Genomic DNA, 12,500 nt, shown 5'->3' with positions numbered 1-12,500 from the left:
GACATCACATACAGTAGAGAGTCAGACATCACATACAGTAGAGAGTCAGACATCACATACAGTACAGAGTCAGACATCACATACAGTAGAGAGTCAGACATCACATACAGTACAGAGTCAGACATCACATACAGTACAGAGTCAGACATCACATACAGTACAGAGTCAGACATCACATACAGTAGAGAGTCAGACATCACATACAGTAGAGAGTCAGACATCACATACAGTAGAGAGTCAGACATCACATACAGTAGAGAGTCAGACATCACATACAGTAGAGAGTCAGACATCACATACAGTACAGAGTCAGACATCACATACAGTAGAGAGTCAGACATTACACACAGCAGCATGCGTGTGTAGTATCACTCACCAGTGGCCGGTGGCTGGCAGGAAGTAGACACAGCAGTGGATGCGGCTGTCAGGGATCCTCCTCTTGCGGTTGACGTGCAGCTCTTCTCTCAGGTACTTCTCATACTGTTCGTTCACATACTTCTCTATGGGCTCCCAGCTGGAGAGGATTGTGGAAATAACGAGGACGTTTTAGTTGATCACGGCTGCTGATGTTTAAGCCATTTAGACCGATAGAATACAATTCTACAAATGCCTTCTAAATCACTACTTCACTCTATTTCGTGCCAGAAGAGATGATTTGTGTAAAATGTTCAAAAATAGCAGATGTACAAGCTCCCAGTGCAGCACGAAGTGTTCTAAATCCTAGGATTTTTCTGGAAGAAAACGCTCTCTTAACGAGTGTAAGAGAGCATTTCATAGTGAACTTAGCACATACTTGTCTGTGACCAATACGTGAACCTTCTGCTAATCTACTCACCAGTTCTCATTGTTGATCTGGTCTCCAAAGCCTGGCGTGTCGATGACAGTCAGCTTCATCTTCACCCCTTTCTCCTCGATCACTAGAGGGACGACAGACAGCCAGGGATCCACGTTAGAGAAGCCAGCCTCAACATACTGCCTTACTGCCGTTTCTTCTCTAACCCATGTGTGTGTGTGTGTGTGTGTGTGTGTGTGTGTGTGTGTGTGTGTGTGTGTGTTGGATATACATGTAGCTGCGTAGTAAAATACACAGTGTTATATTAACACTTCTGGGTATACATTTGCATCTAATTAGAACCTAGAATGGAAACCAGCAGTACTAGCCTGGGTCCCCTGATCTCATTATAAGCAGGTATAACAAAAAACTGTACATTTTATGGATGGCTGGATGGCTGGATGGATGGATGGATGGGTGGGTGGATGGATGGGTGGGTGGATGGATGGATGCATGGATGGGTGGGTGGGTGGATGGATGGATGGGTGGGTGGGTGGGTGGGTGGATGGATGGATGGACGGACGGACGGCTGGATGGATGGATGGATGGCTGGATGGATGGATGGATGGATGGATGGATGGATGGATGGATGGATGGATGGATGGATGGCTGGATGGATGGGTGGGTGGGTGGATGGATGGATGGACGGACGGACGGACGGACGGACGGACGGACGGAGGGATTGATGACTTGCATAATGTGTATGTCAACGTAAAGGTGCTGCAACTGTGTCTTCCTGAGTGCGTTTACTGCAACGCGAATCCCTCCTTCTTAAGCCCGATGTATATTTATATATATTTATATTGGTTGAACACTGTGCCCTGCACAGACAAAACTACTTGTAGATCTGCTGTCGAGACACTGGCACGCAAAACTAAGTCTACATTCTTCCAAGTAGATTCACAAGCCCCCATTGGCCAATCGCTTAACGAGGATCAAAGTGTTTACTGCAGGTGCTAAAAAGGAGACAACCTTATAGGGGTCCTAAATCAACAGTGGGTCGGGACCCATGTGTGGTCACGGACAGACACATTTCTATGAGTCAAGAGTAAAAAAAATGTTTCTTTCTTATTTTCATTTCCTACAATTTAAAAATATATATATTATATTTCGAATGATTAATGTGAAAAGCTAGAGCTAAAATGTTTGGGAAGCACTGTGACCTAAATGGCCTGCCATTCTTACAGTCCAAACCACAAATCAGGCAGCAGACAGGCCACCTCGGATTGAGAGGCACTCACCTCAGTCACCTGCCGTTGACACCATGACGGGACACGCACGTGCATGCATGCAAACAGCCGTAAGATAAAGGAAATAAATAACACCTGTCGCCTCTAACTTTGACCTTGACTGTGCGATATGTGCGTGTATACACGGTGTGTGCGTGTGTGTGTGTGTGTGTGTGTGTGTGTGTGTGTGTGTGTGTGTGTGTGTGTGTGTGTGTGTGTGTGTGTGTGTGTGTGTGTGCGTTTGAGTCTGGGTAAACCATGCGACAGCCTAAAGACTATCATTTGAGGCCCATTCCCATGTGGTAGTAAGCACACAGGAATCTCCTCTCAGCGGAAGCCTGAGAGGCCAGTTGGAAACTGATCATTGAGAGGTTGACTAACCTGCAATAAAGGGGCAGACCTGCTTGCTCTGCATTACACACATGGGAATATTTGTTAAAAGGATTGCCACAGCACTTCCAGTTTTCAGTCCGCTTCTCTGCCGGCCACATTATTGCTGTGTGTGTGTGTGTGTGTGTGTGTGTGTGTGTGTGTGTGTGTGTGTGTGTGTGTGTGTGTGTGTGTGTGTGTGTGTGTGTGTGTGTGTGTGTGTGTGTGTGTGCACGAATGCATGCACACACAAACGCATGCACGCACACACACTCAATTTCGATGAATTGAATTGAGTCCACAAGGACCACAATGGAGAGCCATAGGCTTTAGTTTCTTGGTTTTAAATCCTCTTAGCAGACCTTGTATTGAACTGTACTTTACTGTGCTTTTTCCTGCAAACTGTTAAAGTCTTCAATCAATCAAAGGTACACACGCACGCGTGTGCGCACCCACACACCCACACACACACACACACACACACACACACACACACACACACACACACACACACACACACACACACACACACACACACACACACACACAGGTGGAGGACGGTGTCGGTAAAATAAATGGGAGCCGATTGTGTAAGCTTACTTCACACAGCTCACTTTAAACTGTGTTTTTTACTAGATTTCCAGTAGGCTTTATAGTGGCTGCAGGCTGTGTGAGGTTGTGCAACTGTCTTTCCTTTCCCTAAGCAGCAGGATTTACAGGCAATGAGGTCAGCATCGGTGAAGAGGGAAGAAATACTGCAGAAGACTCAGCAGTTGTAGTTCCAGTTCACCCCCCCCCCCCCACCACATCAAACCTGGTATACTTATTTTGGGCATGACAGTATATTAATGCAAAAACAACTGAGGAGGTAGTAGAACAAAAAAATACATTTTAATGCATTCAAACAGCTAGAATTGTTTGCTAAAACAAAAAAGGTTTCAAATATAGCCGTTTGTAAGCCATTAACCCATTCTGACCGGGCACCCATTTTGGTGTCGGCATCACGTCATGCTTTAGCTATTTAAAAATAGCAGATCTACAAGCTCATATCGCGCCACCGAGTGGCGCGATACGAGCTTGTAGGTCTGCTATTTTTGAAAAGTCGAAGAACGACTGAAATTTTTTAGAATCTGGTTGTCCGGCGGAAACCTCGTATGAATCTGATCTCAGGTCAGAATGGGTTAAAACTATTATTCTGCATTTGATTCTAGCCTACTCGGGAACCCAAGGACTCTACACCTTTTCTGTTGGGCATGTCAGTATAGAGTGTTGTGAGCTTGTTTTTGTGTCATCGTTTGATGGGAAATAAGGGCTCAAAGTAGTTAGGATTTGGAGCAGAGCCAGCCAGACACCAAACAGTCCAACCCACTTTTCTGAAAACTGGCATCATGCTCCCTATAGCTAGCAGGCATTCACTTTTTATCTGTGCATGAACGTTGTTATTACTAGTTTTGGTGTTTGGCTGAAGATGATGACAATAGATTACACATATATTTCAATAAAGAACGTCTTGCTATTACCTGTGGTGTGCGGGCTCCATCCAATCTACAATAGATTACATATTACATTTGATATTGACATTCTGCATCTTTTGTCATATTCATGTCACACGTTCAGTGGCTGGATATGAAAGGCAGCAAGGCATATTAGGGATAGGACTAGTCATCACCAGTGGATGACTGGCAGACATCCACTGGCAGTCAAATCCTATGGACCCACTGGCCTCATCAGGTTTTATGGCCTTTGTTTAACCCATTCTGACCTGAGATCAGATTCATACGAGGTTTCCGCCGGACACACACTGGTCTGATGAACCCATTCTGACCTGAGATCAGATTCTAAAAAATGTCAGTCGTTCTTCGATTTTTCAAAAAATAGCAGACCTACAAGCTCGTATCGCGCCACTCGGTGGCGCGATATGAGCTTGTAGATCTGCTATTTTTCAATAGCTAAAGCACGACATGATGCTAACACCAAAATGGGTGCCCGGACAGAATGGGTTAAGATGCAGTCCTGGACTTATTTTAATTAAAACTACCACATCTGTTGGGGTTGGAGGTTGTCTCCTTGGTGTTGTGTAAGTAGCCCTGCCTGAAGCTCATTATCTCCCCTGGACGTATCTCCCCGGGTGTAACAGTAGCATTTACCCTCTCCCATCTATTCTAGAGGACATAATATCTACAGTTTCTAGCTTTAAAACGATGGATTTTACTGTGCAAGAGCTCTAAACTCAAGATCTGTTATTTATGTGATTCTCTGTCTTTACTAGGCGTCTCTTAAAAATGCCACGAAAGTCAAATTCTTGGTGGAGGGAAAAAAGTGAACAGACTTCTGCTTCTGAACAATGACCATGTAAAGGCTTACATGTTGAATATAGCATACTGACATGTTCTCTGGGTCTCGAGGAGAGATCTGGATTGTAACAGTGTTTTCCCGTGGCTATTTTTCATCATGTTTTAGCTCTATCTCTGAGTGCGCTGCGACGCGTACGTGTGTGACACAGCAGTCACAACGCTCACAGACAGAGCCATGTGAAAGCAGCGGAGCAAAATGTTTATGAAAGATGTCACGTTTTGCAGCCTCACATTCTTGCGAAGGCCGAGATGGAGAATTCCTCCGTCAAAGAGACGTCGTGTTTAGGTTAGTTTGAGTCAAGTGTGCTTCACGTCTGTATGGCTGGATTTCAAGTTTTAGTGTGTGTGTGTGTGTGTGTGTGTGTGTGTGTGTGTGTGTGTTTGTGTGTGTGTGTGTGTGTGTGTGTGTGTGTGTGTCTGTGTGTCTGTGCGTGCGTGCGTGTGTCTGTGTGTCTGTGCGTGCGTGCGTGCGTGCGTCCGTGTAAGCACAGACAAACCGTACAGGAGAGACAAATAATAATTTCATGTCTCAAGCTGACATTCTCTGCCATCCAAAGCACATAAACACATTGAGACAGACGGACAGACAGACAGGCACACACGGCCATGCCAGTCAACATATCATTCAAAGTTCCATGGTATCCTGGGAACTCCCTGCCACGTACAGAATCCTCAGTGTTCATTTAACTCGTGAGCGTCGTACAAAATGCATAACTGTACATTCCCTGAGCTACACGTGGATAAATAAACGCTTGGGATTTCACTGTGCACGAAACCTCATTATGGCATCGAGGGCTTGAACGTGACTCATCGCCGGCTCATGCACGGCTCTGTCAAATAAAACAAAAACATCCCTCAAAGGTAATCAAGCCTTTTTTTAGATCATCTGAGCTCCAGATTGGATTTGGCCACATCTGAAGACTGTGTGGTTTTAGGAGTGACACCGCGCACAACGAGAGCCTTCTTACCCAATTGGGAGAAAATTATACCTCATTTGCGGCAAGAACCTTTGAGGGGACGAACAATGACTGTTTTGAGCCAGGGTTTGGATGCAAAATTAATTATTCTTCCATCAGTTCCATGCCCGCACAGGCCTATAGCTGAGGGACAAAGATGAAGTTAAGTCTGCGAAGGCTAAGCTAATTCTGTTTGATGCCCGGCTCCGTGCGTGTCCATCAAATTAACGCTCTAGATTTTGTTTTGCATACACGGACACAATACGCACTGTATTGTGTCCGTGTATGCAAAACAAAATCTAGAGCGTTAATATGAAATAATATGAAATATGAACCCATTCTGACCGGGCACCCATTTTGGTGTTGGCATCATGTTATGCTTTAGCTATTGAAAAATAGCAGATCTACAAGCTCATATCGCGCCACCGAGTGGCGCGATACGAGCTTGTAGGTCTGCTATTTTTGAAAGAAATCGAAGAACGACTGACATTTTTAGAATCTGATCTCAGGTTAGAATGGGTTCGTCAGACCAGTGTGTGTCCGGCGGAAACCTCGTATGAATCTGATCTCAGGTCAGAATGGGTTAATAGAACCCTATGACCATGACCTTGTCCTAGAATGTGTCAGTGTAGCTGGCTGCTAAACGGGAAGCTAATGGTAGTAAAACAGAAGTTGACCCCGTGCTGCAGGTGGTCAAAGGAGAAGTGAGGATTCCTGTTCTGAGTGAGTGAGGATGTAGCAGAGAAACCAGGACCTGAGACTCAGCCCACAGATGCTGCTCATTGGCTAACTACAATATAACGTATGTGGATGTCACGTACTGTAGGTATGCAACATGCTATACGGTTTGTGCTTATAACCACGCCCCGTTTCTGTGGTCAACGTGCAAGTGCCTCTCGCCTACAACAACTGCGGACTAGACCTTATACATCACTCTATGGACTAGACCTTATACATAACTCTATGGACTAGACCGCGACGGAGGCCCGTCGTCTCAAGCGAACTTGAGCCACGTGAGACACCACCAAGCGAGCTGAAGTGAGCGAGTTGCCGTGTATGAACGTTACAAAGTTCCATTTAGCCGACTCAGGGCCGTTCGAATTCCGACCAGAGAATGGTGTTCTGGCGAGAGCGTTTGCTTTGACTGCCACTCAAAGTGGCTGCTGGCCATTCATATTAGCAAGTCCTTGCACAAGTACACTGGCCAATCACAGTGCATCCTTGCACAAGTCGTATAGAGTTTCGTATGAGGCTGTAGATACAGTGGTTCTCAACCTGTGGATGGGGACCCCCAGGTTGAGGGTCCCCAGGTTGAGGGTCCCCAAGTGAGTTTTTTGGGGGGTCCACAGACGACAGTGAAGTGACAATTTAAGGACTTTTTAAAATACCTCAAAAAAAGAAGGAAAGAAAAAAAAGAGCATTACTGCATCAAAAGTATACTATAAAAAGATTGACCTAATTCACAAATAATATAAGAAAGAGGCAAAAAAAGAAAATAGCCAATCTACAAGCTCATAGCGACAAGCCACTCCCATTGCAAGAAGGCGTGAACTTTCAGATTGGCAATCTTCACAATATTAATCTGTCAAACTAAATGCAATACCTACAATACCTACAATGCCTACAATGCCTACAATACCTACAATACACGCAATGCCTGCAATACCTACAATTCAAGGTGGTGGGTCCCCAGTTCAAATGTGATTATTTTGGGAGGGTCGCAGCCTAAAAATGTTGAGAACCCCTGCAGTACAGTAGCTGGGCTCAAAAGACCGTTTTGGATGGTCGTAACCACCGCGTCATCCTGGCCACAAAACAGTAATTAGGGTCGATTTAAAAATGAAACCATTAAGGGCCGTCCAAACCGAGTATGATAACTATAATTGAGATCATGGATTTAGATTGTTGTCATTCATCAAATCGCTCTGAACGTGATCCCAACGATATTGTTCACCGCTGTCGTTGCGCTGTGTGTGTGTGTGTGTGTGTGTGTGTGTGTGTGTGCGTGTGTGTGTGTGCGCGTGCGTGCGTGTGCGTGCTACTCACTGTGGCTGACTGACTGCAGTTTGACAGTTTTGGAGATCTTCTCTTCGTAGTTGGGGGTACAGGACTTGCGGCTGACTTTGGACTTGAAGAGTGTGTTGACCAAGGTGGATTTACCGAGCCCACTCTGACCTGTAAACACACACACACACACACACACACACACACACACACACACACACACACACACACACACACACACACACACACACACACACTTTAGTTTGTACCATGAATTACATAAAAAGACAACCAAAACCAATAACAACTCAACTTAAATAAAAAAGGTGTAACATTTTAAAACCCACCACCTTCAATACACACACATGCATGCGTGCGTGCGTGCGTGTGCATGTGTGCGTGCCTCTCTCTCACACGCACTCTCTCACACACACTCTCTCACACACACACACACACACACACACACACACACACACACACAGTAATGCTCAGTGACACTGTCAGGTGTGATCTCTGCTGTCACATGCCTGCAGTCTTGTAATCCCCTTTAATTGATTAGTGATGTCATGACAGAGTGTGAAGCTGTACCAACAGACAGACAGACAGACAGACAGACAGACAGACAGACGCTGTACCAAGATGCACACCTACACAATATCACTGATACACAGACAGACAGACAGACAGACAGACAGACAGACAGACAGACAGACAGACAGACAGACAGACAGACAGACAGACAGACAGACAGACAGACAGACAGACAGACAGACAGACAGACAGACAGACAGAACCCATTAATACCGTGTTTGCACATAATAAACTATGTCACTACGCTTGTAATCTGACTACTCGTTATTTTGAGAAGAATGCCAACGTGAATGCCCATGTGTGCGCATCACACATGTGCGTGTGCGCGCGCGTGCGTGTGTGTGTGCAGCAGGAAAGTGCAGACAGCCCCAGGGCACACAGAGGAGACCACATCCTCCTAACAGCAGCCTGCTTCCTGTCTTCAAATGAAAAACCAACGTCTTATCCACCAAGCGACGGGCACAAACTGTGCTGTCTGCTGTTGTACAACACACCAGTGGCTCTCCTATTGTACAACACACCAGTGGCTCTCCGAGGACCCACAGCAGTCCCTGGGGGGTCCCAGCACTGTGCTCTGAGAGTGTGCACATAACTGCACTTACATGTCACCTTCACCTTCGTCGCTGTCAGGCGATATATCCAATTATCCATACTTTTCGTGTTCATTTTGTTTTTCGTAAATGAACGCCCTACTAGCCTACTTGACCATACTGCAGCGTCACACAACAGCATCAAAAGTAGCAGCATTCACAAACTGAAAACAACTAGTCGATCGTCTACTTTTGTAATTTCTTTAATTTGAATCCTGAAAAGTAACAGTTTTGGACATATTATGAGGTTTTAAATCCGCTGCCAAACCAATCAAAAGAAGCTATGGGTCAATGAAACAGGAAACGGGTATGTGCTGTAAAGTATGTAAGCTTCTGGAAACCCAGGACTGCAGTTATGCAACCACTCAAAACTGTACTCTGTTGACCCCTACCTTTTCCCACTCTATACCAAATCTCTTCGGCAAACACTGACACTGAAGAATGCGACATTCTTTTAGTAGCCAATTATTTTCACCCCCTTTTGTCTCCCCAATTTAGTCGTTACGCCAATTAATTCCTCCCCACACTCTTCTCTGTGTTGTCCCCTACTGACTCACCTGCCAGTGAGGAGCCCCCACCGGTAGGAGCACGTAGGGCCTTCGTCCTACTACTCCTCCCACTCAACACTCCCTGCTGACCGGCGCCGCCCCCAGCCCGTAGGACAGGGGTATTCAACTAGATTAGGTCAGGGGCCACAACTGTAGAATGATTGTGTGTGGAGGGCCGCAAGCGTGCGCGCAAAGCGCGGATTTTTTTTGGATTCTACAAATGTATTTTGTGTTCAAACACAAAGATCTATGTAGGCCAGGGGTCCTCAACTAGAAATGCTGAAGGTCCACAAATAATAAGTAGTAATAAATAAGTTTTGAATAAGACCATGGTCCAGTCTCATGCGCACGCAAATAAAATTGCGGGTCGCGGGCCCCATGGGTTGGGGCTTCCCCCCTCGCCCCCCACCCCTACAAACAACTATGGCTGATTACTGTCATTATGATAATCTAGCACTTTATATATCGCGCACATCATACCTGTAACTTTCTCTCTAAAAAAAAAAAAAAAAAAAAACGTTTTTTTTTTTTTTTTTTTTTTTTTATTATTCCAAGGGCCACTAGGGGGCGCTCCGCGGGCCGCATTTGGCCCGCGGGCCGCCAGTTGAATAGCCCTGCCGTAGGAGTACATGCAGTGACAGATATCACCCGCCCCGCACCGGCTTCACTCCCCCGGATACGGGCTAAAATGTGACAAAGCCGGATGCACCACGGCGGCTTCGAACCACAACCTCCGTGTTGGGCAGGGAGCTTACCACTTCAGCACCCGAGTGACACGTTGTAAACTTCTAGATGGTAGATTGTTGTGGAATGTTTTTGTGGGATGGAGGATGGCTGATTTAAGCAGTCATCCCTGGCATGAGTCAAACTGTTAATTGGACTCGGACGCTGTTGTTTATGGAGGAAATCGAGGCACGACAGGACAAATCAGTCATCTTCACAGTCAGAGAGAGAGCCTGTGTCGCTACAGGGTCTTCTAGTTAGTACCACAGCAGTGCATTCTGTGTGGCTACTGGTGGAAATAAATTGTGCTTTGTGATCTTGAAACCTCTGCTGTCGTTTGTCCTGCAACTGAACCTGTCCAAAGGTTTTCCCTTTTTCCACTGAATGTTTGCCTATTATTTGTGATGCCATCAGAATGGGATCACTATTCACTACATGTAAGTGGGTGAATGTGGCTACCCTTTAAAAAGCTACATTTAAAAACACAGGAAAAGCAGGGAGAGTGACTGAGAGAGAATGAGAGAGATTCAAAACAAGAGTTTGTCAGTCTTTAAAAAACGACTTCCACTAAACAACAAAAGCAACCTGTTCCAACAAACAACAAGCCTCCTTTCAGACGCTCTATGGTTCGGATGGTGACCTGCTGGCCATCGCTCTACGCTTGCTCATTGGTCTAACCGTACGCCAGTCACGACATCCTGCCCTGTGATAGGACAGGCCTGAGGACTCGGACGCTGCGATTGGCCCAGAGTGCGTGGTGTGTCTGTTTTGAATGTGAGAACAGAAGTAAAAAGAAAGGCCCCGTGAGGAATGTTGGCTCTAGTGCAACACAGTTCCTCCCAGCAGGTACACACACACACACACACACACACACACACACACACACACACACACACACACACACACACACACACACACACACACACACACACACACACACACACACACACACACACACACACACACACACACACAAACACACACACACACACACACACACAGACACACACACACACACACACACACACACACACACACACACACACACACACACACACAGACACAGAGACACACACACACACACACACACACACACAGTTCCTCCCAGCAGGTACACACACACAGACAGACACACACACACACACACACACACACACACACACTCACACACACACACACACACACACACACACACACACACACACACACACACAGACACAGAGACACACATACACACACACACACACACACACAGTCACACACACACACACACACACACACACACACAGAGACACACATACACACACACACACACACACAGTCACACACACACACACACACACACACAGTCACACACACACACACACACACACACACACACACACACACACACGATACACATAATTATAAACTTGCATCTTGTTTAAACGTGACAATGAATAGGAGTGTGCATGCATGTGTGTGCTTGCGTGCCTGTGTGTGTGTGTGTGTGTGTGTGTGTGTGTGTGTGTGTGTGTGTGTGTGTGTGTGTGTGTGTGTGTGTGTGTGTGTGTGTGTGTTTATGTCAAAAGCCAAAGCAGCAGGTGTTCTAAAACAAAAGAAGGAGCCAGGATGCTGGCTCTGACCAACGTTAGCGCCATGCAACTGGAGAATGCAGCTCTTTTGGTTGAAGCCCACCCAGTCACACCAAAACCCTGTGTTTAATGGGACCAGAGTAATGCAGGACATGGGGGTGCCTGGTGCCTCGGAAAGTATGCTTCCTATGAGTTGCAACAACAAAAACTTGAGCTTTGAATCCAACTCCTGTCGTGTCGTGCTATTCTGAGTTGAATTGTCTTGCTCCACTCACTCTCTCTGCACCTGATCCTATATAGGTTTCTTATCTCTCTACACTCAAGCATAAAATAAAATGTAATAATCGTTTCAAACATAACCACACCATGCCTTTAACCAGATGAACTTTAGCATCCCCATTCAGGGCAATGGACAAACAATCAGCAAAAATGGGTGAAAGATTCATGAAAATAGGTCAACATTCAGCAGGGAAATACACTCCATGTTCATCTGCTGTTTTTGACATTTGACGTACAACAACGTTTAAGTAGTTAAACTCAGAAAGGAACAGAGCACACTTAAGACAATCTCCCAGATTCTGTAAAAAATAAATTCTTTAGGGCGGTCCTTCATATTCGGCCAGTGATGAACCGCCGTGGGTTTGTCTTTCTTCTTTCTCGGTCCTCGCTGTTCTAACAACATTACATTTAGAAGTCCCCAGGCAGACGTATCAGACTCGTATCATTCTAG

At 45.8% G+C, this 12,500-nt stretch overlaps 1 protein-coding gene across 2 annotated transcripts in view; it reads right to left on the bottom strand.

Annotated features, from left to right (window-relative positions):
* The window catches only part of septin12 (septin 12), an 83,835-nt gene that overhangs the window by 13,765 nt on the left and 57,570 nt on the right, over positions 1-12,500 (bottom strand). For both annotated transcript variants that reach the window (XM_083779577.1, XM_083779578.1), the window contains exons 3-5: positions 7,787-7,915; positions 836-917; positions 377-514 (exon numbers count right to left, since the gene is read on the bottom strand). In XM_083779577.1, coding sequence (XP_083635703.1) covers positions 377-514; positions 836-917; positions 7,787-7,915 — 349 coding nt within the window. The remainder of the gene's footprint in view (positions 1-376; positions 515-835; positions 918-7,786; positions 7,916-12,500) is intronic.

Source organism: Protomyctophum parallelum (assembly GCF_964188405.1).
Source record: "Protomyctophum parallelum genome assembly, chromosome: 13".
In the NCBI taxonomy this organism is placed as follows: Eukaryota; Metazoa; Chordata; class Actinopteri; order Myctophiformes; family Myctophidae; genus Protomyctophum; species Protomyctophum parallelum.
Note: the sequence above shows the minus strand (reverse complement) of the source record. Positions and strands in the feature narration are given on the sequence as shown.